The sequence below is a fragment of the Salmo salar genome, chromosome ssa19 (assembly GCF_905237065.1).
Source record: "Salmo salar chromosome ssa19, Ssal_v3.1, whole genome shotgun sequence".
Taxonomy (NCBI): Eukaryota; Metazoa; Chordata; class Actinopteri; order Salmoniformes; family Salmonidae; genus Salmo; species Salmo salar.
The window spans coordinates 13,694,007-13,721,975 of record NC_059460.1 but is presented as its reverse complement, the minus strand read 5'-3'; the positions used below and the strand labels follow the sequence as shown (position 1 = coordinate 13,721,975).

The window sequence follows — 27,969 nt, the reverse complement described above, 5'->3', positions numbered from 1 at the left end:
CTGATAGGGATGGACATTAAATGTAGCCAATTAATACAACCATTTTACTGTAGCCCTGCAGCATTTAACGGAATAATGCACATAACCATACAGGCCTATTACAGTGTATAGGCTACACATGTTCGTTTTTATTGGTGGAAATTAAACAATGCATCTATCTCCCTCCAAGCCTATTGTTCAGTTTGAGTGAGACGATACCAATATTGACATAGACCCGAAAGATTACAGGTTGAGTACAGGACGCATCATAAATATTGGACACCTGTTGTTACGGGCAGGGGACCCAAACCTCTTCTTTACGAGACGCCCAGAACAACCAGTCCCAAGTTAGCCTACCTACTGTGTCACGTGGGAAGAGGAGGAGGAAATCCGTGCCTGAGAGTGAGCTGAGCGGCGGCGATCCCAAAATTACAATTCCCGAAACCATTCTAGAGGGTCATTCACAGATGTTTAGGAAAGAAAGACATAACCTATAGCTGGATTCTGTAATCTACGATAGCGGGGATTTTTGAAGGTGCAATGTTTCAGGACTGTACAGCAGGTGAGTGGGTTGCTGCATTTGATGAAAGACTTCTATGTGGCGGCTATCATTTTGTTGATTGAGTGAACCATTGCATCCATATAGGCACCTAGAGACGTGAAGAACATTATTACTTCTATACGGAGAAAACGTTGTTATTTTGGTTAGATATTGAGCAAAATACAAAAGAACAAAACAGAATAAAATGCGTGTAATCTCAGCAATGGAATTACTTTTGGCTAGTGCTGGGGAGTAGTGAACTACAATGCAACTAGTAATTTAAATACATTTTGATGTAGCTTCGTGGTAGTTTAACTAAATTCTAATCTTGGTAGTGTTTTCAGTAGTTAACGTTCATTGTTTTTTTGTGTGCCATGTAACAGTGTAGCTAACTGCTGGAACTACATAGTACTTTTCTTTAGCAAAAATAACAGAAAATATGGTTTAAGTGGGCAATAATGTCCTTTCTTTTTCGGCATCAGACCTGGATGTAGGCCCATGAACTACTTTTTCAAAGTAACTTTTGTTACGTAAACTATATTTAGTTTAGCTTAACTTCTTCCAGTGTGAAGTAATTGGCAGTTTGGTCAACTATATTTTCAGAGTAGCATCCACAATATTGCTTTTGGCTACAAGGTACAGAAACTTCAGAATTTCTTAGCTAGGTCAGATCATTTGTATGAAAGATACAGGGGTACGAGAAAGTGTGTAAAATGTTGTCCACTTATAATTATGAGAAAAGTGTGTATAATACACACAAACGTGTTCATAATACTGCAATAACACATGCAAATTCAATACAATACTCCCTTAACTATAATGTATCAATTTAATGAACTATTATTCAATATTTAAGCTGTTATTTATTTAGAAGCAAACTGTATAATCCTAATGTTGTCATTTACCAGGTATTACAGTGTTTGAAAGAAAACGTTTTCAAAATAAATGTAATCCTGTATATTTAATGATAATTATTCTAACTTTATTAGATTGTCTAGTTTGCATGTGTTAATATGAACAAAACACTTTCACTTAGTTATATGATAATCTATATGCTGTTTTTTTTTTCTTGATAAATAACATACTGATTTGGGATTTGTAAAGTCTAGTAATAATGGCTCCCAATGTTTAGACTAAACTAAATCTAAACTAAATCTAGGTCGATTTAGGTTAATCCAGTAGGGTAGGCACCGGGGTCTTTCTATCCAGCATGTGGTGGTCACAGTGGGATATGGAGATGACCAGTAAATGGTCCCTAATGGGATTCCTACTACAAGCTGTGCCCCCATACCTTCCAGTTGGTTTAGTCTTTAACTCCAGAGAGTGATTCAGTAATTTGCAGATTCTTTACAAATGAGGTATACTGTAGGCTAATCATTGAAAAACTGATTTATGAAACTGAATAGAAATGTTCTATTTAAATCCAATATAGTCATGTCTGGTGGTTATGTGCATGTTTGTGTGCGTGTGTGTTCTCTCTGGTCTCCTGTAAAGTTAATGTTTGGCAAAGAAGGGTGTGCGGAGCCCCAATAAGCCACCGCCACGGTAGTGAGATGTAATGTTGAGATGATGATAGGGAGTGCTGCTAGCAAGGCCCGCATTCAGTTGTCTTCCCTTTTTTCTCCACCCAAATATTAGAGGGCCACTCTAGCACTCATTATGCCTCCGAACCCCAGTCAGACTCAGTCAGACAGACAAGGCCTCTGAAAGAGCCTGGTTGCCTTGTTACCGAGCACATTCTTTCAAAATATACTGAATAAAAATACAAACGCAACATGCAACAATTTAAAAGATTTTGCTGAGGTACAGTTCATATAAGGAAATCATTCAACTGAAATAAATACATTAGGCCCTAATCTATGGATTTCACATGACTGGGAATACAGATGAGCATCTGTTGGTCACAGATACCTTGAAAAAATAGGTAGGGGCGTGGATCAGAAAACCAGTTAGTATCTGGTGGGACCATCATTTGCCTCATGTGGCGTGATACATCTCCTTCACATAGAGTTGATCAGGCTGTTGATTGTGGCCTGTGGGATGTTGTCCCACTACTCTTCAATGGCTGTGCAAAGTTGCTGGATATTGGCGGAAACTGGAATACACTGTGGTACACTTCGATCTAGAGCATCCCAAACAGGCTCAAGTCATGTCTGGTGAGTATGCAGGCCATGGAAGAACTCGGACATGTTCAGCTTCCAGGAATTGTGTACAGTTCCTTGCGACATTGGGCTGTGCATTATCATGCTGAAACTTGAGGTGTTGGTGGCAGATGAATGGCATGACAATGGGGCTCAGGATCTCATCACGGTATCTCTGTGCATTCGAATTACCAGTGATAAAATGCAATTGTGTTTGTTGTCTGTAGCTTATGGCTGCCCATACCATAACCCCACTGCCACCATGGGGTACTCTGTTCACAACGTTGACATCAGCAAACCGCTCGCCCACACAATGCCATGCACATACGTGGTCTGAGGTTGTGAGGCAGGTTTGAGGTACTGCCAAAATCTCTAAAATTACATTGGAAGGGGCTTATGGTAGAGAAATGAACATTAAATTATCTGGCAACAGCTCTGGTGTACATTCCTGCAGTCAGCATGACAATTGCAGGCAACCTCAAAACTTGAGACATCTGTGGCATTGTGTTGTGTGACAAAACTGCACATTTTAGTGTGTCCTTTTATTGTCCCAAGCACAAGGTGCACCTGTGTAATGATCATGCTGTTTAATCAGCTTCTTGATAAACCACACCTGTCAGGTGGATGGATTATCTTGGCAAAAGAGAAATGCTCACAAAAAGGGAAGTAAACAAGTTGGTGCACAACATTTTAGAGAGATAAGCTTTTTGTGCACATGGAACATTTCTGTGATCTTTCATTTCAGCTCATGAAACATGGGACCAACACTTTACATGTTGCCTTTATATTTTTGTTCAGTGTAGATCCAGTACTATTGCCATTTTTAGTGTTACGTCAGTAGACTCTTCAGTTTTACAATTGCAACATTGACACATCTCAGAAAGACATGTCCCTATTACTTTTATAAGGTTTGTTTGATCTGTTTTGTGAGTTAAGTCTTTTACTCTGACAATGGCTGTTGATTAGTGGTTAGTTGTTAGAGAATTCAGCAGATGATGTTTAGCTGCAGGTAGAACCCTTTTGTGTTCAGCATAGAACCCTCCGTGGAAAGGGTTCTACATGGAACCCAAAATGTTTCTACTTGGAATCAAAAGGGTACTACATGGAAGCAAAAGGGTTCTTCAAACAGTTCTCCTATGGCGACAGCCAAATACGTTTTTTTAGGTTCTAGATAGCACTTTTGTTTTCTAAGAGTGTAGATATTGGATGCTATTCATGAATCACGATCCTTCCTCTTCTTTTAGCTGGCGGTCATGTCTTTCTAAACACATATCTCTCTCCCTGCACAGGATCATCCATCCATGGTCTGGAACAGTGTGGGATCTGAACAATACAGAGCAGAGAGCCAGGCAGGACTACAGGTGCAAGGCCAGGGGGCTACCAGGGCTACCAGGCCTGGACAGGAGTGCATGCTGGCTGCGGTTGGGATGTTGAGGCAGAGCAGTGGTGGAGGCAGCAGTAGCGGTGGTAGTGGTGGTGGAGGTGGTACCAGCGGAGGGAACAAACGATTGCTGGGCATCTCACGCACCTCCAACTCCTACTTCTTCCCCTTGTCCCCTGGCACGGGCATGGGCACTAGTACGGGCACCACGGCGAGTACCGGATCAGGGACTTGGGGGACGGGGGGCAGAGGAGCCAAGAGCAGCTCCCTGAGCTCCGTCAGCTCTGGATTGGACAGTGTGGATGCTCCTGCCCCTGTAGGCACCACCGACCCAGACTACATCATGCAGCTGGTCAACGACGTGCGCAAGTTTGCCGACGTCTTACTTCACCTCAAGGAAGCTTTTCACTCCAAAGGTGAGTTCAGAGTTCAGAGTTTGGACTAGAGAAGCAAAAGGGTCATTGGGATGGTAGTGAATGGTTACAATGCTTGCCTGGATGTGGATGTATCCCCTGGTGTATCATGGGAAATGTAGTGTAATGGAACTCCCGGTTTAGCTTAGGTGTCAGTCAAAGGCAGTGTACACAATTTGCCCCAGTCCACCTGTTTCTGTTCTGTCCTGGCCTGTCCTTGGCTGTGCGGTCACTGACTCTTTTTTATCTCTCTCTCGCTCTCTGTCTCTCTGACTCTCCCTCTCTCTCTCTCTCTCTCTCTCTCTCTCTCTCTCTCTCTCTCTCTCTCTCTCTCTCTCTCTCTCTCTCTCTCTCTCTCTCTCTCTCTCTCTCTCTCTCTCCCTCTCTCTCTCTTTCTCTCTCTTAAAGGCCTCATTTTAGTCTTAATCCTTATCCTAACCCGTATTTTAAACCTAACCGTAACCTTAGCAAGCAGTTGCTTATCAACAGATAGTTTGTTGATAGTATGACTATCCGGACTATCCAAATAAAATGTGGCCAAAACTTTTAAAGCTGCTGCTTTTGTCACTCACTAACATGATTTAATGTGACCTTTACGTAGAAGAATGTGATCCATTTCCTTATAAACCCGGTAAAACAACACATTTCACTGCACCTATCAGGTGTTTGTGATCATAACACATCTTACATTTATTTTATATACAGTGCCCTCTGTAAATATTGGGATACTCCGAAAGTTTGGATTTGAAATAAAACTATGATGTTAAAGTGTAGATTGCCACCTTTAATTTGAGGGTATTTTCGACCATATCGGGTGAACCGTTTACAAATTACAGCACTTTTTATACATATTTAGGGGAGCAAATGTATTTGAACAAATTCACTAATATATGTATTAAAGTAGTAAAAAGTGAAGTATTTGGTCCTATATTTATAGCACTCAATGACTGCATCAAGCTTGCGACTCTACACATTTGTTGGATGCATTTGCTCTTTGTTCTGGTTGTGTTTCAGATTTTTCAGATTGTGCCAAATAGAAATGAATGGTAAATAAATGTATTGTGTCATTTTGGAGTCACTTTTATTGTAAATAACAATAGAATATGTTTCTAAACATTCCTACATTAATGTGGATGCTACCATGATTACAGATCGTCCTGAATGAATCGTGAATAATGATGAGTGAGAAAGTTACAGACGCACAAATATCATGCCCCAAGACATGCTAACCTCTCACCATTACAATAACAGGGGAGGTTAGCATTTTCAAATCAAATCAAACTGTATTTGTCACATGCACAGAATACAACAGGTGGACATTTACAATACCTTAACATGAAATGCTTACTTACAAGTCCTTAAGTTGTAGGTTAAGGGGGGTATGATATTTGTGCGTCTGTAACTTTCTCACTCATCATAATTCACAATTAATTCAGCATTATCTGTAGTAAGGGTAGCATCCACATTCATGTAGAATTTTTATTTACAATAAAAGTGACTCCAAAATGACACAATACATTATTTACCATTCATTTCCATTGGGCACAATATAATCTGAAACACAACTAAAACAACCAGCAAATGCACCCAACAAATTTGTAGAGTCACCAGCTTGATGTAGTCATTGCGTGCTGTGAATATGGGACCAAATACTTCACTTTGAACTACTTTAATACACATAAGTGAATTTGTCCCAATACTTTTGGTCCCCTAAAATATGGGAACTATGTTCAAAAAGTGATGTAATTTCTAAATGGTCACTCGATACGGATGAAAATACCCTCAAATTAAAGCTGACAGTCTGCACTTTACCTCATCGTTATTCTATGATATCTATACATTTGAAATATAGAGCCAAAGAAGAAAAAATGCTTCACTGTCCCAATAATAAGAGGGCACTGTCTATCTTGTTATCTAGATGTTGTTTGCATTGTTAAAATTGTTGAAGCTAGTAACATTGGGGAAAATATCGTTCTGCTGTCATTTGTTCGTGTTGGACATACTGTATATTGCGAAAGGTAGTCATTCAAAGCAGAACCTCTCAGATGAGGAATTCCTTCTGTGGCCAGCTCAGTGGGAGAGAGACAGAGAGATAGAGGGGAGTATTTGAGCTTTTCTACTCCACATATTTTAGAAGGGTGGGAGTAGGGGGAAGGTGGGGTAGGACAGACATGGACGTGGAATGAAGAAAAAACTTTTTTCCTTCTGAGTCTGTCTTATATTTATCCTATACATTCTATACAGTCTTCCTTGTAGGTCCTTTAAAATGTATTACTTCCAGTTTAGATTAAAAACCTGAAGTATAAGATAATGAAAATGAGCACCAGGGCTTCAGAGGGCCCATTTTCACACCAGCTTCCATCCAGAGTGTAATATACTCCAGTAATGAATGGTCTTTCCTCCTCCTCAACCCATCAGTAATCTGAAGTGGTGCATTTCTAATCCATTGGGAAAATGCTTTTAAAATGGAAGAGTAAATGCAGATTAAAAAGGGGTTGATTGCTCTTGCCTGTGTGATTATTGCATTCCTGTGCTGCCGGTGCTGTTGGGTCGGGCCCTTGGCTTGGACCAGACCCAGGTTCGCTAATCCCTCTCCTGGGTAATGATTGTCTGTGAGGGGGGTTGGATGGATGTGGTGGTACCCCTCTCCTCCCTCCCAGTAGAGTAGTGCCATGTCGTCCAGGCCTCTGAGGAATCTCAGCCTTTGTCTGGAGAGGAGAGGGAGGTCAGGCAGAGTGCTTGACCTGGCTGGATCAGACAGGGTTTTGGAGAGTCAGAACTTGTGACTGGTGTTTTTCAGCTTGAGGAACTTCTGAGTGGAGTGGTCACCGGTTCACTGATCAAAGTAATAAATCAACATGGGGAAGAGGAAATTCTGCGCAGGGTTGTGCTGGTTCATTTAAGCCTAAGGTCAATATATTTCACAAACACTGATTACCACTTTTGACCTCACAAATGACCTATTGAAAATGTATTTTGGTTTTCAGTGTAGGTAATTCACTTATAACTTAATAATAATACACGGAATCAAATTGTATTTGCCACATGCTTCGTAAACAACAGGTGTAGACTAACAGTGAAATGCTTACCCCACAATACAGAGAGAAAAATAGAAAATTATAGAAAATTGCTAACACTAGGAATAAATACACAAGAGTAACGATAAGTTAAATTGTCTTTGACAATGTTTAGGGCCTTCCTCTGACACCGCCTGGTAAAATTAGGTGTCCTCTACAAATGGAACTTGTTTTGTCGGTACGAGGTGAACTACCTGGTTTTGTCACTCATTCAAATTAGTCTTAACAACAAATGCTCAGGCAAGCACTCAAGTTTGCATTTCTGTCATAGTACAAATTTGTCCATGCAGCTTGCTTCATTGATTTATTTAACCAAGTCAGTGAGTTCATGGAACCAGTTCAAAATGCCTGTCTGTGCTGCAAAGCCAAACCTAAAACCTACCTAGCACACTAGCTATTGGAAACGTTTAAGTCCTATATATTCTATGCCTTGAAATATCTGACAGTGAGTTAGCAAACCTTATTTAAACTGCAGTGTTGAATTGAAAGCACCTGAGGCAACGATCATGACCTTGCTCTAACGCTAATAAACTACATTGCACGGTGCTGGCAGCCCAATATACACACCATTATGTAAATTTGGTTAGTGAAACCATAACATGTGACTGTAAGAAAGCATTCCAGTAATCGACCACAGTTAGGCTAAATACAGGAAAGGGCAGATTTGCAAAAGTAGAAAAAGCGCCCTGTAGGAAATTGAATACAGAGCAGTGGAGAGAGAAGCAAGGGCCTGAGACCCATGTTACCTCAAACAAAGATTAACTTTGAGTGAAGAGGAATGATAAACTACCAGGAATGTATGATAGAAAAACAGGTGAAGTTATCTCTGCGAAGTGATGATGAGGATGCACTCCACAACATGCTAAATTAGGAAAATCAAATTATTATAAAAATGTAATCTAGTTAATCGCAGAATTAGTTGTGATTAATTGCAAATTGAGAATTTTCTAAAATTAAGCTGTAATTTAAGATTTTTTTTATACTAAAAGCATTACAAGAATATTTATGTCTTCATTTTGTCCAAAGTAACGGTAAGCAAAATCAGGTAAATTGGTAAACACGCTTTCTTTAACCTCAATGTCAACTTGTTTTGAAAGTTTATTATTGTTTTTAGCTGTTTAGATGATGTAATTTGGATGTTTTCAGTGTATTTTGAATGCTTTCAGAGAATGCGATTAATTGGGGTAAAAATAAATATATTGTTCACAAAAATTACAAAAGTTAACTCAACTTAGCTGAGTAAAACTCTGACAGCCCTAATAAAATCATGTAATTTTTGAACCAGATTTAAAATGACAACGTTATGCCTTAGTGTCCAAATCTAGCTCTTGTCGCTTTATGCAAAGTAGGCTATAAAATCAGATCGGTCATTGTTTAATGGCACTTAAACATGTTAATGACTACATTCTCATCTTCATGCTCACAAACCAACACTTGAGTCACTCTAGTCACTACAGATGGAATTGAGGAAATGAACTTGCATGACATTGATCATATCAAAATGATTAGTGTTTCGGGTCACTGACCGTATTCAAAGTGTGATTGTTGGCGGTTGGGAGTGCAGGGCAGGGCTTTAGCAAAGTGTAATAACACACTGCTGTTGTGAATCACTGGCTTATGGCGTGATTGGAAGTGATTTAAATCCCCTATCAATTTATGACTGTATTGTCTATGCTGTTCTTCACAAAAGCTAGGGATTCTCATTACCCTGACCATTCATGGAGAGAGAGGGAATCCTCCTCTCCCTTTTTCCCTTTCCAGCTTCTTGCCACGCAAAGCATAGCAGACCCAACAGTCAAGCGTAATGTTCAGGTCTGGACTCTTGGACCTTGACAACAGAGCTCTGTATTCACGGTCAGTGATGTGAGTCTGACACCCATTGTCTCAAGCAGTAGCTTCTCCAGACTAGCATGCTTGTAGATAACTGGCAGTTTTGGCTGGATATATACTTTCCCATGTAAGAATAGCAGTGGCCCTGGGACCGATCCCTGGGGAACCCCACAGCCAGCTCCAGTAAGATTTTTTTTAATGCAGTTTTTCAGTTAAAAAAAAATGTATATCACCTTAAATGGCGATTATCAGTTGGTTGCAGTCATTTCTGATTTAGTTTGGATGGACTGGCGACGGACACTTACTTCACTTTACAAATCTTTGTGAAAGCATTTTTCAGTGGTTTTTTTGGGCGGTTTGTTTTAGCATGTTTTGATTGTCCAGGCTTTGAGATGACTTTCATAATGATGTCTTAACAATGTGGATTATTTTTTAAATATCCTGAGAGGTCATGACCTTGTCCAATGGCCACTTGTGAGGGACATGTCAGTAATCGATTGGGATTACTTCTGTGGGGTTCGTCCTAGTCAGTGTCACAACTGTCGTTTGGTGCTCTGACCAGTCTTGGAGGTCAGTGAGTGCAATATATTGTGTAATCATTGGTAAGAATGGACCTTTGTTGCATGTTATTTTCTTTAACCATATTTTGCATGGTTAAGGAGGATGCCTATATGGTTAAATATATAATCTCCCTGCTAGTGAGCATGATCAAGAAACAGCTATTTATTTTATATATGTAAAATTATGATGTGATTCCTATAAATTCAGGTGTTAGTTAAACTGTGTGATTCTACATTATGTGTATTCCTCAAACTTGTTGTCTGATCTTTCTTCTTGTTCTTCATGTTAATAATGGACTAACTGGTTTCCCCAGTTAGATAGAGGCTCATGCCGTTTAGGTATCTTTTGTGGATGCAGCCTGATATTTCTCGATCTTTTTAAAGACTGTTGTGTGTGTACTGTAGTGAAAGGCACTGTATTTGTGCTCTGGTAGGCTGGACAGGACAGGTGTGTGGTGTTTATCTCATTCTCTCCTGGCTCACTGAGGCAGAAGGATGGTTGTTCTGTGTGTCAGCCATTTAATAATGAAAAACAACACCAACGGAAAATGACTTGATCAAGCTGAAGAGAGCAGGGCGCTACGGGAAATGTATTCCCCCTTACGAAAAAAAGGGGCACTAGATGTGCCTTATCATGTATGAACATACAGTGAATCTGTTCTATATGTTGATGAATACCCTGTGTCAGTTTGAGGTTAGCTTGTTCAGTATGTTGTGTAACTCATGTCATGTACAGATGATCTTCATTTGACTTAGTGTCACACAGCAGGAAAATATAATTATGCAGCAACAGGAAATGTGAATTGTTGTGGATCATAATTAATGTGCATTTTTGTAGGAGTTGATACATTTTTCATTAGGGCAAATCTGACATTATTAAGTGGAAATTGCAAACTTTAGAAGCCTTTTTAAATCTTGTATACACTACAAGTAAACATTTTTCTGATTAAATTAAAATACGGCAGGGATCATTTGCTAGATTCAGCCATAGGCCAAATTTTTTCTTAAGTAGATGGTCCGGGGGCCAGAACATAATTACAAATCATTTGTAGACTGCATATTGAGCGCAAGAAGCCCAAACAGATATGTTTGACTAAAACATCATCATGTCAAACCTTGCTTAGATTTGTACACATGCACGTGTCTCTCTGTTGTGCGTGGGAATACTTGGGAACACATTTCATACATTTAAATCACTTGGAGCTGATTTCCTGGAGTTTTTACGTCCAACATTTTTTGGAGGGGGCAAAATAAAACAACTTGCAGACCAAATTTTTCCCGCGGGCCACCAGTTGGGGAACCCTGAGATATGGCATCTGTATAGATGTACAGTGTTGAGGCTAACAGACCACTATGTCGGTGTGGAGGCTTGGTCCAAGACGTGACCCTCCTGGCGTACTGAGGCAGTGTATGTGTATGTCTGTATGGGTAGGGCCAGGAGTTTTTTTCTGACAACTGGAAGAAACTCCAGGCTCTATGTGAAGCCTCTCCTGTCAGGGGTGTGACCCAGGCTTTCAGCAACACTCTGAGAGGGCAGACAGGACAGTCTGTTAGTCTGGGGTTGGGCTGCTTTCAGACGCCTTGACCACCAGTGTCTATCTGTCTGAGTTTAAACGCTGACCAACTGGCTCTTCAATCAGACACATGTCAGCTACAGGCAAGCTCTGATCTGCACACAGTGGTAGTTGTGGTAGTGTCTTAGAATGTAAAGGGAATTTAGTCTACCTGGCATTATCTTAAGATTCACTCACACTTAGATACAGGTTGGTCTTTTGAACAGAAAACATTTTTAATTGATGCAACCCAATTTGCTCTTGAACGGCATTATTTTGTGTGCTGAATTTAGCATCTGCCTCATTGTACTCTGAAGTTCATGATATTTTGTGCAAAACACATGTAATTTGTATCTCTCTCTCTTCTCATGTCACATACAGTATCTTTCCTATCATTTATTTTATGTTCACTGTTGATACTCTAAGAATCCTTTGTTCTTTTTTTCCCCCTTTCTTAGCTCCGGCCTCTCAGTCCGCCAGCTACCTTTCCCCGTCTCTCCCCAGTGAAAACTATTGGTGGAGATCCTGAGTGTATTTTTAACTGCTGTATCAATATTGACCTGTACCATGTTGGCCATTGCTATAGGCACAGCTAATCATTTTGATAGGGGTGGGAAAAAAACCCTTCTCTGCCTCTCCGCTGTAGGCTAGTTTTATCCCTCCTCCCATCCCCCCCCTCTCTCTCTCTCTTCTCTCTCTCTCTCTCTCTCTCTCTCTCTCTCTCTCTCTCTCTCTCTCTCTCTCTCTCTCTCTCTCTCTCTCTCTCTGCATACCCTGCATTCCAGCAGAACAAATGCTCACTTGTTGCTTTAGTGCCTTAGATCAACAGTTGCTAAATGTGTGGGACACTTTGTTAAAAAAAACAAAAAAACTGAAGTGTAAACTTAAAAAATGAAAATTGTGATTTTTGGGTGATTTTCTTTGTGAAGTCATTTTGTGAAGTGTGTTCTCTGCCAAATGGTAGTGCTTTGAACCGTTGATAACTATAAATGTTTTTTGGCCAATGATGGGGGCTGTTGTGATGAGATGAGGGAGTGGGGGGGGTGTCAATGGAGGGTGGTGATAACCTCTATATGAGCCGATGCTGTCACTGGTGTCCATATGGCTGACAGTTGCTTTACTCCCCATTTAAAATGGTTCCTGTCGTCACAAATGAATGGTGGATTTAGAGATGAAACATTTATTTCCCTTTGTTTTGCGATTTACAATATTCTGGAAACACATCGTGGACCTGTCTCTTTAAAACATTGTGAATTATGGAAAATGTTGAGAGAAAAAAATATGAAAATGTATGCAGTCACTACTGTAAGTCGCTCTGGATAAGCGCGCCTGCGAAATGACAAAAATGTAAATGTAAAAATGTAAATTAGAACCAGACTTTATCACACTATAGTTGCATTAGGCCTGTTTGGTCCTGCCGGATGGTTGACTTGATTGGTCTGTACTTTACCCAACCAAGCTCTTTCCATGAGTTTAATTTTCTTCTCGTTAATTTTAAATCTCTCTTTGACCTCAAACTGAGAGGTTGCGGGCCAACAGTGAGCTTCCCAATTCAGACGACATAAAAGATAAAAGCACCCAAATCAATTATTGCTCTTGTTTCGAGTGCTTTCAAGATTACTGTGAGGTTCTGCTGTTCCATTGAAGTTTAATTTGACCCTCCTTTTCATTTGAGAGGAAAAGTAAATTAATCATTCTTACATTGGACAGGGAATGCCTTTGAGCAATGAGCACATAGGGGTTCTGAGAGTGTATGTGTGTATTTGTGTGCGTGTGTGTGTGTGCGTGTGTGTAAGTGTGTGTGTGTAAGAGGAGACCCTCCACAGACACTCCACACACATTGTGAGGCACAGAGCAGACAGAGTCCATGGAGAGGGATTAAAGACCTCCACTACCCCAAGCTGTACCACAATATGCCTTAGAGATGGGGGTCCCGGTCCCTCTGATCAGCTAAATGTGATTTTTTTGCCCCCCCGTTGCAGAATGTTTTGAGGGGTAGGCAGTGTAAGGAGCAGTGGGGTTTAGAGGTAGAGTTTGGTCATGTATTTTCTATTCAATGGCAAGGTGAAAAGCCCTTTGATTTTCATCCTGAGATGCAATGTAGTCTAGTATGTACATCCTCACTGGCTGAAGTGTCTATGTTTTATCTCAGTAATCCCAGAAATGACTGATATAATAAACACATGATAAAAGATAAGACCAGATAAGAAAAGATAAGAAACAATGGTATTGTACTTCCTATAAGAGGATAAGATCCAGTCCTGTTATAGCTGTACATAATTGCTGTACATACTTCACATATCTCAGCATGTGATCACACCTTTTCATGGTGGATTTCACTATCACCAGTTATGCCACAATATCCACACTTTTAATTGATGGATTTAAAGCGTGTCTCTCTTGTGACTTACTGCCCTATGTTTTTACGTGTGTGTGTGTTTAACATTAATTTGACATTTTCTCTGGACGTTGTCCACAACCACAACTGCAGTCAGACTTCTATTTCAACACTTTCTCCTTTTCAAGTCTCCCGTCTGTGTGACTCACCCCCTCATGTTTGGAACACATTTGTGTGGGACTCATTTGTTACTAGATGACTTCACTACTTGTGCTACTGATAAGGGTGAGTTGTTCGTGCACATGATTTTCTCACAGTGTGAGTGGATGTCTAACAGGTAGCTGTTGAGAACATCTATCCAGGTGTTGTGTTACACATAGCAGGATTCTCTGTCTAACATGTCCGATGTTGTCTATAGGAGTAATTCATGGCAGCATTCCAGAAAGGTTTTGGGAATGACTATTTGCACTCTTCCCATGTGATAATCCTTGACTAGAGGAACAGATCGAATGATTTTCTGTGACTTCAACTAGCAAGTTCATTTTCTATCAGGCTTTTGTTATTTGGTTTCAATGTAAAAAGAAATGTACAGCAGGAAGGATAAATACATCTCTTTTCTTTTTCTTTTTTTTGCAGCCCTCCTTCACGATACCAAAGCTTTGTGGGAAAGTGGCTCTGTCATGGGTCCTTTGAGAAAACCCAAAATGCTTTTCAGTGATTTGTGGTCAAAATCACCCCTTGTGAAATACCAACCTAAAATTATCCCCTGATGGCCTGTTCACTGGCGGTTACAGACTGTGTGAATGGATGTAGCAAGCGAGGCACTGTTTGGAGATTTCCCTGTGGGTCTGAGATCCACTGTAAAGCGTCTCCAGCTGATTCTTTATTTAAAAAAAATCCTTTTATGGCCGCTGAGACTGGATCCATATTTAAAGCCACTGTAAATTCACCTAGCCTAGTCCAGCATGGTGTGCCTTGACTTCATCAGTTACGACACTCCGTTTGACAATATATCTGGATGTACCACATGTTTGAACCACAGACCAGAACATGAGAAAGTCAGTAAATGTTGTTTCTGAGTGATTTTACAGGCTTCTTTTGAAGCATAGCCTTCTACATCTGCATTGCTTGGTGTTTGGGGTTTTAGGCTGGGTTTCTGTACAGCACTTTGTGGCATTGGCTGTTGTAAAAAGGGCTTTATAAATACATTTGATTGATCTACACTCCACTAAATGGCTAATAAGCTGATTGAAAGGATTTCTTACATTAGCTTAATTGTTTTTTTGTTGTTGTTCTGGTCTTGTATAAACCAGCAGGGCATTGACCTCATCATGTATAACGACCATGCGAGAGGTGGTTCTGCAGATTAACTTCTCAGTGGGGGATTGAAGTGTGGGATGAGGTGACATATGGCCGGAATTTTTATGCCTCCACGGAGGGAAAACGTGGTTTGAAATATAGTTAATAGAGAGAGCGGAGGAACGGGTAAAGTCTGCCTGTAGAAGAAGCAGCAGAAGGAGGCGCCCTGTGCGGTGTGAGCGCGTGCAGGCTGCGGGTGGCCATCCTCTGGCTGCTCTGTGCTGGTTTGTAGACTTTAATGGCCTACCACACTCAGAGTGAAGATTTGTAGGATGTTTTGTTTCCAACGTGGAAGCTGAGGGAGTTTTTGTGTTCCCCCGTCCTCTCTCTCTTTCTCTCTTCACCTCTCTCTCTCTCTCTCTCTCTCTCTCTCTCTCTCTCTCTTTCTCCCTTCCCCTCTTTCTCTCTTTCTCCCTTCACCTCTCTCTCTCTTTCTCCCTTCACCTCACTCTTGATCTCTCTCTCTCTCTCTCCATCTTTCTCTCTATCCATCTCTCTCTCGTGCTTTCTCTACCCGTCCATCTTTCTCCCCCTCTCTGCCTCTGTTCCTCTCAGTGAGTAGATTTATGGTTATGGGCGCCGGTAAGGCCTGGGTGAATTTGTTCCAGGAAGGGGGTCCATCTGAGTAAGAGAAGGAGGCCCTTCACCACATGCTGGCTGGCTGGTGTGTGTGTGGCTGGTGTGTGTGGGCTCCAACATGGTGGCGTTTGTTAGACACCATAAGGTGCCCAACTTTTGCCCAGATAGTAGTGAATGTAGTGGATAGTGTGCCATATTGGATGCAGCCACTGTGCCTGTGAGACACGGTGTGGGAGGAACAAACACAATGCAGACGTATCTCTCTGTTTAGTCATGGAAGGAGGGATGTGTGAGAACCGGCTATGATTTGCTGCTGACATAACATTATACAGTACTAGACTGGTCTGTCTGATTTTTCAACATATGTTTTCCCATTGTCATGAGGTAGTACAGTACTGTTCAGATCAGGTTTGTGAGGAAAGAGTTATATATCGTTTTTTCTTTTGAAGTACCTATTGATAAGCTATTGTCAGCCTTAATTGACTATTCAGTCAGAGAAATGCTGTCCATGCCCAAAGTTGAACCTTTTTGTTTAGTTTGCTTGTTTGTTTGGTTGATTGTACTTGAGCCTCGACACTTGAGAACACTAGCGAGCATTATTTACTCTGTCACCACAGTTGACCTCACACACCACGACGAACGTGAGGTAGTCTGGTAAACGTCATTGTTTTTGTCCCAACAGGGTGAGCATTGTAGCCATGTCTCCTGTAGCCTTCAATAGAATGACCTGGGAGGCATCTGTTAGAGAGGAACTAAGCGTTTGGAGAGGATAGCAGGATATCAACCTACCTGGCCAAACGTTTACTCACCTGTTGACTGTTACCCATCACAGTGCTACAGTTGAAGAGGGTGGGAATAGATCCGGATCATGCCTTTGAAATCAACACCTCAAAACAACCTTAAAGGTGCAATCAGCAGTTGCTACACCCATTTCTTACATATGAACGAATGATATGTACCCATTTATTCTTAAAGAATATAACTTCTAAATGCCTCATGAGCTTTAGTTCTGTTGCCGTACAGCATCAGATCCCAAAATATAAGCTTGTTTTACTCCAATGTTTGGAAACATTGTAAATGTAAACATACACTATATATAGGCTCATAACATGGTTAAAACAATAATGTTGATATCATGGATGGCCAGTCCTTGCATCCATAGCTCTGTCTATGAATTTAAGAGTGATTCATTTCTCTAGCCCCATCCCTAAGCTTTTTCCCGAAACAGGGGCAGGGAAGCACTTTGTTATTATTGATTGCTGATTGTAGCTTTAAATAATTGGTGTATTTGCAACACAGTCCCTTATTTATCCTGCTTAACATTAGGAATGCATTGAACATTATAGCTTCATATTCATAGCTATTAAATATTTATGTAATCACAAATGTAGTAACTGAAACCAAGGATGGCCAATTTGACTGTTAGATTACATTCAACAGACCCCCACCCTTCAATCCACATGACCTCCTGCTTGTCTCCCATCTTGGATTAAGGATTTGAAACCAAGATTGAAAATGTATCCATTGGATTAGATTAAGTCACCCCTCGAATCTACCACTCCCAGCACAATGATGGATTAAAGTTGTCTAGGACCAACCATAATTAATGTGACATCCTGCACTATGTACCAACATGCATAGCAGGAGCTGGGAAGGGCTAATCTTTGCCTTAAAGCTAGAATCCTAAATTGGTGAATATTACACATCCGTTTAGGATATTCCAATAATAAAGAAGTTACTGCAAACAACAAACACCGTTTTTTCCCCCCTGACATCTTTGCGTGCTCGACAGAACAGCAGAATGTGTACTGAAAGGTTTTTTACCACGCTGCCGGATGCTCCTCTCCTCTGCTTCGTCAACAAAACAAAAACTATAACAAAGGCGCTGGGGCAAACAGTGGAGCTGTTTCCCCAAATGCAGATTCGATCTTTAGCTCTAAATACACCTGAGAAGTGGAGTCTGCTAACCAAACAGTGGCTAGTGGTTATATAATTGAGTGGTATGTTGTTTGTCTGTTATTGTTACTGATGTTAGTGTTTTACTGCATGCAGCACATTGTGTGTCAGGATCCATCTTAACTTTGTGCTCAAGTCCTGATATGTTTGCTCTGATTAATTGGCCTTGTTTAGCCTCTATGGGCCTGAACCTTCAGGGCACGCTTGCATGAGAGAGGACCCATGCTGTGCAGAACTCATAACTGGTTATTGTCAGACAGATCTGAAGACTGGAGAGACTGGTGAGAGAACTGGGAGCTGTCTTTACCCATCATACTCAATTATGCTAAACCACTCAGTGTTGCAGTAACGTGAAACAAGGGGGAGCCTTGTTTGATGTCGACCTAAACAAAACGTGAACAGACTGAGCGTGAAGCGTGGCTGGGACGAACCGTGCAGCGTCGTACCAAGATCCCGCCCTCCCCCCAAAAAACAAATGAGGACTTGGTTTTAGTAGAAAGGAGGGAGGATGAGAGGGGAGGAGGGAGGAGGGGAAGGAGGGGGTACACGACAGGGGATAGAGCGAGGGAACCGCCAAAGCTTAGGGTCCAACTTTTAACAATAAACCCATCTCCCGTCTGAACCTCCTCTTCTGGAGGGGAACAATACCTCCCTGGAGCAAATATCAAGTGTTCTCCCAGGAGCCATTGTTGTGACTGAATCTGTTTAGCACAAGGAGCCCTACATTTACATAATTCATAATGGACGGTGAATAGAGACTGGTTCTTGGGCCTCTTTGAATTTCGCAAGCGGCCTTTTGGCATGAAGATGTTCCCCTGGTCCTTCTAGAGAGGCTGACACATGTTATAATCACCATCTTCCCTCCTCCACCCAGCCCAGAGAGAGAGACAAGCCCAAATAGAAAAGCCATGGACATGTTGTTACCATTGATCCTGTCTGCTCCAATCATTCACCCTACAATGACGATATTGAGTTGGACAACGGGTGCTTTGAACTCGCAACGCAAACACCCTTGTTTTTCCAAAACGAATACCATTACAGATGCCTGGAGGGGAATCAAAGATTCCTTTGAAACAGTTCATTATGTCTCTGCGTAATAAGATTATTTTATTTGACGAATAATTTTGCTTTCATGTTTTAGAGGACAAATTAATTTGTCCACAGGCCCTGCCCAAGTATGTGCACTAGTTCAGTCTAGAGACTTCTCTCTCCACGCAATATTGTCTGCGTTCCAAAGGGCACCTTATTCCCTATATAGTGCACTGCTTTTGGCCAAAGCCCTATACGCCCTGGTCAAATGTAGTGCACTATGTAGGGAAAATGGACACCATTTGGGATGCAAACATAGAGAGTGAGAGATTGTTCCATTCCAAGTCTTCCGTTCGAACGCCATTCATGCAGGATTAGGATGCTAGCGAAGCTAAACAAAGTCCTCTTGTCCTTGATGCTAGGTTAAAGTTTGCTTCCATTCTACCTACTGACAGGTGTGCTGAAGAGCCTGTTCAGTTCAGCCATTTTGAGGCCTGTAAAGCCTCCAGCTTCCTGGGCTGATGGAGCTACCCAGTCCATGCTAAACAGGGCTGCAGCGCTGAGTGGGCCACTAGTCTCAGTCTCAGATGTCTGGCTAATACCAGTCGATCTTGGCCGCCAGCGAGAGGTTGCACTGTGGGGGATTTTCAGTCTCTATTAAATAAAGCATAGTTGGAATGCCAGGCTTCAGAGTGGCTCACAAACAGGAGTTGGGGGGGGGGGGATCAGGAGAAAAAGGTTGACTGTCTTCCCTCAGTGTGACGGACAGGCAGCTCAGTGCAGAAATGAAAAGGAGGAAAAGCTAATTCTTGACTCCACGCTAAGCAGTTCATTGATATGCAAAGGACCGGGGAACGGGATAGAGGGATCTCCAAGGGTAAACATAGTTGTTGGCTGGAAGGAAGGAGATTTTGGGAATATTTTCATGAGAATTCATTCACTCTTGGACTTGGGAGTAGCATTGTGTTTAAAAAGCCCACGATAGATAGCTTTAATCTGGAGCCAATATCTATCACTCACAGGAGTTTTAATTTCAAAATGTGTTTTCTGTTATTATATCCCAACATTCTTAGCAGAAAGTAAACCAAGTCCTACCTTTGTGTAATGAGTTTACGTAGGGAATTCCAATAACATTGAAGTAGTTAATTTTCCTGTTTCTTCATAAAGTTGAAAAGAGCTGTTTATGTCAATGCAACATTATGTTAGCTACACGTTAGCTTCACATTAGCTTCATGTTAGCTTTACGTTAGCTTTACGTTAGCTTCACGTTAGCACCACGTTAGCACCACGTTCACTTTACGTGGCTTGGTGTAAGATCATCATGTTGCTTTTACCTATCGAAACGTCCTGTCAGATCTGTGGACACTGGAGGGCTAAGGAAAGGGCTCAGAGCTCTAATGGACCTGGGCCAATGAGTTGTTTCAGAGAATCAACTGCCAGGCAGCTAGACAGCTTATTAGGTTGGCTAAATACACTTCACCATTCCATCATGTCATCTCAACGTGCCATGCAAAATATTCTCTGTCACTGACACAAAAAGGCTCTGACCTCAAATTCCCAGCCTTCCTTAGTTCATTGAGTGAACTGACTTTTTCTGCATAGTGTTTTCTCATGCTAATGACTAATGTAATGGCTAACCTGTGTGACTGGGGCAGGGCCTGCAGAGTAGAATGAGTGGTCGGGTGGGGAATATAAAGGAGCCCAGACCTAGACGGAAGGGAAGGTGCTGTGTGTGTGTATGGGGGAAGAGTTTCTCTTTTAAACGGTCCCTCTTTGTGTGCAGTCATGGGAAAGAGCGTTTGAAAGGTGAAGCAGCAGGGGAGGCACTGGCAGGACAGGGGAAAAATAGGGGAAGTCTGGGAAGGCCAATATTCTGTCCTTTAACAGTGCCATGTAATCCGCTAATCCGGTGTGGAGTGGCCCAACCGCCGGTGGTCCGACTCCGGGGTGCAGGGGTGGACCGTGCTGACTGCGGCCACAGGAAGTGGAGGAGGGAGAGTGGAGGGTGGGAAAGGCCTTGCCTCATTCCAGACCTGGGTTCAAATACTTTTTATTTATTTTTATTAATTTGGTAATTTTCTTGTTGGGAGAGGCGGGGCACAATACACAAATTCATAACATTTAATTGCTCGCATCCACCCGTAGGCTGCCACTCAAACAGAATATATATTTTTTTGAAGTACACAAATACAAAGCATTGATCCCCATGATCATACCACAGAGCAAAAAGTAATAATACATGTAATATGTAAAGGATGGAAAAAGAGAAGAAGCGAGCCTCCAACCCAAACCTCCCACCCCATTCCCCCAACCCCACTCATCCAACATGTCTCCATCCAAACATGTTTTCCACCCCTTCGTACCCCCCTTGCTTGTCAGTCCCCCCATCTCCACATACCACCCCTTCCTCATGAGCTTGAAAACCAAAAAAGGTTTTTATAAAGATGAAAGTAGGTACATATACTGAATATATATATACAGTGCCAGTCAAAAGTTTGGACACACCTACTCATTCAAGGGTTTTTCTTTATTTTTTTACTATTTTCTACATTGTATAATAATAGTGAGGACATCACAACTATGAAATAACACATGGAATCAAAATATATTTTAGATTTTAGATTCTTCAAAGTAGCCATCCTTTGCTTTGATGACAGCTTTGCACATTCTTTGCATTCTCTCAACCAGCTTCACCTGGAATGCTTTTCCAACAGTCTTGAAGGAGTTCCCACATATGCTAAGCACGTGTTGGCTGCTTTTCCTTCACCCTGTGGAACAATTCATCCCTAACCATCTCAATTGGGTTGAGTGTACCTTGAATTCTAAATAATTCACAGACAGTGTCACCAGCAAAGCACCCCCACACCATCACACCTCCTCCTCCATGCTTCACAGTGGGAACCACACATGCAGAGATCATCCGTTCACCTATTCTGCCTTTCACAAAGACACAGCAGTTGGAACCAAAAAATCAAAAATTTGGACTCATCAGACCAAAGGACACATTTCCACCGGTCTAATGTCCATTGCTCATCTCTTCTTCTTATTGGTGTCCTTTAGTAGTGGTTTCATTGCAGCAATTCGACCATGAAAGCCTAATTCACGCAGTCTCATCTGAACAGTTGATGTTGAGATGTGTCTTACTTGAACTCTGTGAAGCATATATTTGGGCTGCAATTTCTGAGGCTGGTAACTCTAATGAACTTATCCTCTGCAGCAGAGGTAACTCTGGGTCTTTCTTTCCAGTGGCGGTCCTCATGAGAGACAGTTTCATCATAGCGCTTAATGGTTTCTGCGACTGCACTTGAAGAAACTTTCAAAGTTCTTGAAATTTTCCAGATTGTCTGACCTTCATGTCTTAAAGTAATGATGGACTGTCGATGATGGACTGTCGTTTCTCTTTGTTTATTTGAGCTGTTCTTACCATAATATGGACTTGGTCTTTTACCAAATAGGGTTATCTTTTGTGTACCAAACCTACCTTGTCACAACGCAACTGATTGGCTCAAACGCATTAAGAAGGAAAGAAATTCCACAAATGAACTTTTAACAAGGCACACCTGTTAATTGGAATGCATTCCAGGTGACTACTTCATGAAGCTGGTTGAGAGAATGCCAAGAGTGTACAAAGCTGTCATCAAGGAAAAGGGTGGCTACTTTGAAGATTTCAAATATAAAATATATTTTGATTTGTTAACCGTTTTTTGGTTACTACGTGATTCCATATGTGTTGTTTCATAGTTTTGATGTCTTCACTATTATTCTACAATGTAGAAAATAGTAAAAATAAAGAAAAACCCTTGAATGAGTACGTGTCCAAACTTTTTACTGGTACTGTATATCAATTTTTTTGTATGGTTGTACTTTATAGATTGTTTATTTGTTTGTGTTGGGCTTCAGCTGAGATTATTCTTTACAGAGTCAAATGTGTTCTCCAGGCCTCAGTTGTTCCTTGACTAGCGCCATTCATTCTCACTGTCAATAATTATAATGTTATAACTGTATCCACCGGCAAATTGGGAAAGAGTGAGGTGATTGCAGTGCTGCCTGCCAGCAGTAATCGTTTCTGATTTTTTGACATACTCATGGCGCTATTATCATTAAGTCATATAGTAGATGCAAAGGATTGAGTATTTACATTCATGCACTTCTAAATGTATTTTGTAACCGTGTCCCAGAAGCATTTAACTGCTGGGCATTTCCACGTCATATGAGGGAATGTGCCTACCTAATTTAGGAGACACAATGACCAGTTGAGAGTTGGGGACAATTTCATCGTAAAACGTTTCCTTAGTGTAAAATACATTCTCTAAACCAACTTTAAGTGTATAAATTGATGGTTCGGATTACGGGATGCCAATGTCATATTTTGGAATTATTCCATTGGTTTGATTACGCCAGGCAAGCTCAGTTAAGTGCGGATACTTAACAAATACTATTTGAATCCAGGTGTGTCTGCCTCACACTACACTGGCCACTGGACGGTCCACCTGCTGGGGTGCCTCTTATAAAAAGCTTACAGTGTCTGTTAAAATTTAAGCAGGCCTGTTATTTTCTGCCCTTTAAAGTTTGGACACAATAGTTGATTTTGTTTATTAGGAGGAGCCTGCCTGTTAGTTACCGTTCACAGATTTACTGCCGTGGAACGTCCTACTCAGCGAGCCTTGGCTTTTAAATCACCATGAGTTTTAGCAGCTTTTGGCAATGTGCTCAGCTACACTTCGGTGTAGGTCTAACATATAAAGTTTAGCAGACATTTTATAATGTAAGTGTAAAATATGTTGTTGTTTTTTTTTTCTGTGAGAATCACTCAAAAGTATAGGGATGACTCCATCTTGAAAAATGGAGATGATAAGTCATGCATTGATCAGTCCTCTAAAGCTCTCTTAAGTCCTACTGCCAGTAGACTATAACTGATTACGGTAATACACTTCTTTCTTTGACAACCCTCCTACCTAAGCCCTCCTACCTAAGCCCTCCTACCAAAGCCATCCTACCAAAGCCCTAGCTGATTATTTGAGAGGGGAAGTCACACGAATGTCCAGCTGTAGGTTGACTCAAATGGGACACATTGAGATTGGCCGTGTGATTGACGTTAGTCATGGCTAACACGGGGTGTCCAGACCCAGCACCATATTAAGCCCAGCCAGTGCTAACTATCCCAAAGCTATGTTAGCCTATGAGCTCCTTGTGTTTAATCGGGCCCCCTCTGAACCCAGTTGTGACATGTTTAGTGATTTCACACTTGCTTTGTACCGTGAAGCCCCCTCTGTCTTCTCAAATGGTTTGAGGCATAAATAATACGTTGCGCCCATGATTTTCAATGCATGACTGAGCATATCTAGGGTCACAGGAAAAGGAATTTTGCCAAGTCATATCGGATGGATCCAACCATTAGAGGCCATTGACAGTTAGGTGTTTACAAGAGAGGATCATGACATGATGACGTTCGTGCTAAGGATCATGAAAATCAGTGTTTTTGTTGTTGCTGAAAATATATCCTTCTGTCACTCCACGGACAAATAGTATTTTTTTCGAAAGCATTAAGGCATCACATTTTTTCCCAGACATATATGCCATTGGATAAGAGAGTGCGACATTTTAACATATCAAATTAGATATTTTTTATTCTTTCAAAAGACAAGGGTGTCCCTGGTCTATGAGAAGTTACTATTTCAGTTGCGTCAGCATTATATTGAGGAATCTGTTATGTGGAGCCTAGTGCATGGTTGATCCATACATAGGATCACTCATGCCTTTTGAGCGACATGACCTCTGTTGGCGAAAGAAATGCCTATTTGAATGCCTAACTCATTAGATAGCTGCCTATAGAGTCGGAGGGGCTTTGAATGTTTTCGTATTGAGGTGTCATCTCGATGGTGAATGATCCAACAATGTTTTTATTATGGATCCCCCCCCTCACCCCTTGCGCTCGCCCCACTTCCTAACAAGAGACACAGCCAGGCTGGAATGCAGTGGTTTCCATGACGCTAATGAAGTAAAAATGTGGCGATGTGGTTCTGGCAAGCCCTCTCCTCTCGCTCCCTTGGCCTCTTCATTGGAATGGGAGACGGATCCCTATAGCTTCTATTCCCAACAGAGCGTTCCCGGGAATGTCTCTCTCTGTTCTCCCATAACCTGGCTAAGCTTGGATGTGGGTTTAAAGGGGCATGTTTGGGACAAAACCCAGGGGAGGGTACCACCACCGACCAAACAACCTCGCTTCCTCCCACCCGACCCTCCCTCCCTCCTTACCCCAGCACCCCTCCTCCTCCTCTCCCTCTTTCCTCCTGTGAAAAGTGAAAAGCCTGGCGTTGTGATTTATTGTTCCAAAAAATGCTTCATGTGGCAGGCAGGCCCTCAAGCAGACAGGCCCCACTGTTTGCAAATGGCCTCTGAGACAAAAGGAAAGCTTTTCCCACTCAAACAGACTCTTCTCAGCAAACTGATGGTTTTCCTACATTGTGAAAAAAATGCTCCTTTCCTGGCAGCTAGCATACTATTAATTTGTTTTTCCTTTTACCAAATCTCATAATTGTTTTGCTCTAAAACTTTTGCACAGTAAGTAAAAACAAAGCGGCTCTTCCAGTTCCCAGTACTCCGAGTGAGGGTTGTTTTCATCCCTCTCATCCATTGTGAAATAAGTCTCCCAGGCCTGTGGCTGCAACAGACAGGGGTCTACACCCGCTATGCTGGGGAGAAGTGTGGATAGCTGGAGGTCCCTGCCGGAGCTTGAGGTCCCTGGTGGGAACAGGGTTCTGTCCCATTGTGCTCCTCTCTAACAGGGAGGCACAGGGTTAAAACACCAGCCTCTGTACATCATCCTGTGTCCTGCTGGGCCAGTGGACTAAATGTAATGTCCTTCTAGTAGCTCCATACAGGATGGCCTGGACGTAAAGACCAAGCAACAGCCGTTAGGAGGCGCCTGCAGAAGGAAGAGCCTCTGTCTCATGGGGCATTCAGGCTTTTTAATCTGTACCACCTCCAGTGGAGGATTCTGTTACTCTGTGTCTATGTGAATGGGCCATAATGTACTGTATGTGTTGACAGACGGTTCAGGCCATTGTGTGGGCATTGTCATTCAAAGTGTATTGTCTTTGAATAGGGGTCTAATCTAACCCCTGGCCAATAAAGAACTGGAGGTTTGGTGCGGCTGGCAACCCTGACCCACCCAATGATGTACAGTATATAAACCCCTGATTGCTGATGCTATTTATTGGCAAATGAGAGGCTTTGAAGCCACTGGTCGGCCATATTGGCACTTCCCCAGAAGAAGCAGTCCTCCAATGGAATGTTTCAAGGACAAAATTAAATGTATTTAAGTATTGTGTTGTTGTAGTGGGGACAGTAACATTTAAAAAAAAAAATTACTTTAAGGGAAATGTTTTTTTATTTGATTTGATTTTTTAAATTATTTGTACGTTTAGCTCATATAATATAATTTAAAAGTATGCATTAAGGTGTGTGTAATATAATAAACTTGGCAACATCAAAGGCATAGACATTAATAAATGCATTTATATAGCTTCCAAAATCTTTTTTACAATGGTAGTTCAGTTAGTCTAGTAGTATATATATAAATCATTGGACACACCTGATCATTGTGTGCTGGCTGGGTTTTAAGTCTTTCCCAATCTCATGGGTGACGACCCACTCACACACTAGCTTGGGAAAGACGGTACTGCAGGTCTGTGAAGCAAATGTCCTTCATGGCAAAATAACACAGACAGAAAGAGAGAGAAATAGAGAGGAGCGGGAGACAATAAAGTGATAGAGTGGGAGAGAGAGAGAGAGAGAGAGAGAGAGAGAGCCTGTGGTGAGCAGCTGCACTGTGCTGAATGTGCTCCTTCGAGGGGAACACCCCAACAGAGTAGGAAGTTGGGATTTTATGAATCACTCAGCTACATTCTTTTTGCATTACATTCTTGTTTCATTATGATCTTGTCCCAACATACCCACATCAGACCAAATAGTCTTTATTAAACCTGTACACACACAGAACAACATCTTAATCTCCATAGACAGAGATAAATTAGACCTGTTTAAGTACCCCCACCATACCTCCACTCCCTAATGCAGTTACAGCCTGCTGGATAATGGGGCTCAGTGTTGTGCATTATGGAGGCCAGAGGCACACTGTGAGGCTCTTCCTCACAGGGAGCAAGGCAGGAGCCAGGCTGAAACATGGCAGGAGCCAGGCTGAAACATGGCAGGAGCCAGGCTGAAACATGGCAGGAGCCAGGCTGAAACATTTATTTAATTACATTTTTTATTTAACTAGGCAAGTCAGTTAAGAACAAATTCTTATTTACAATGATGGTCTACCCCAGCCAAACCCTAATCCGGACAACACTGGGCCAATTGTGCGCCGCCCTATGGGATTCCCAATCACGGCCGGTTGTGATACAGCCTGGAATCGAACCAGGGTCTGTAGTGATGCCTCTAGCACTGAGGTGCAGTGCCTTAGACCGCTGTGCCAGTCGGGAGCCCAAAACATGGCAGGAGCCAGGCTAAAACCAGGCTGAAACATGGCAGGAGCCAGGCTGAAGCATGGCAGAAGCCAGGCTGAAACATGGCAGGAGCCAGGCTGAAACATAGCAGGAGCCAGGCTGAAACATGGCAGGGCTGAAACATAGCAGGATCCAGGCTGAAACATAGCAGGAGCCAGGCTGAACCATAGCAGGAGCCAGGCTGAAACAAAATTAAGAGAAAGCACCAGTTTCTCCAGACACAGGAAGTAGCTGTAGTTTGACATCCAAAGAAGATGGATGGAGGCGGTTGCCATGAAACTGGGTATGGTTACCATGGAGCTGGGGAAGACTCCAGACATCCTGTAGAGAGACTGTTGGCAGAGCAGAGATGCTGCTGGGAGTTTTACAGTATACAATCAGTTGGTGTGGTAGAATCACTGTTACTGTTAATCCAATGAAGGGTTCTGTTCTCTCTCGTATTCGATCTGATGTTTATTGACATCATCTAATAAAGAACATTGATCTAGGGTTGGTTCACTTGTTGTTTTGACTTAATGATGAGGTCACTTGTTGGGCTAGTGGATGTTGTTGACTTGTGACTGGTAGTCCTTATAAAGTCGTCACTTCATGTTGTTAGATGTAGCTAGTGGTTGTTACAGTAACTTGTTCCCTGTGGTTCTATTATGAAGCAGTCGCTTGTTGACATTTACTGTTGGTCCATATGAAGCAGTCCGACAGTCACCTACTGGTCAGCTGGCTGTA

At 41.9% G+C, this 27,969-nt stretch overlaps 1 protein-coding gene across 2 annotated transcripts in view; it reads left to right on the top strand.

Annotated features, from left to right (window-relative positions):
• The first annotated feature begins 343 nt into the window (after positions 1 to 343).
• The window catches only part of arhgap29a (Rho GTPase activating protein 29a), a 77,614-nt gene continuing 49,988 nt past the window's right edge, over positions 344 to 27,969 (top strand). For both annotated transcript variants that reach the window (XM_014157339.2, XM_014157338.2), the window contains exons 1-2: positions 344 to 541; positions 3,951 to 4,458. In XM_014157339.2, coding sequence (XP_014012814.2) covers positions 3,963 to 4,458 — 496 coding nt within the window. In that variant the 5' untranslated portion in view covers positions 344 to 541; positions 3,951 to 3,962. The remainder of the gene's footprint in view (positions 542 to 3,950; positions 4,459 to 27,969) is intronic.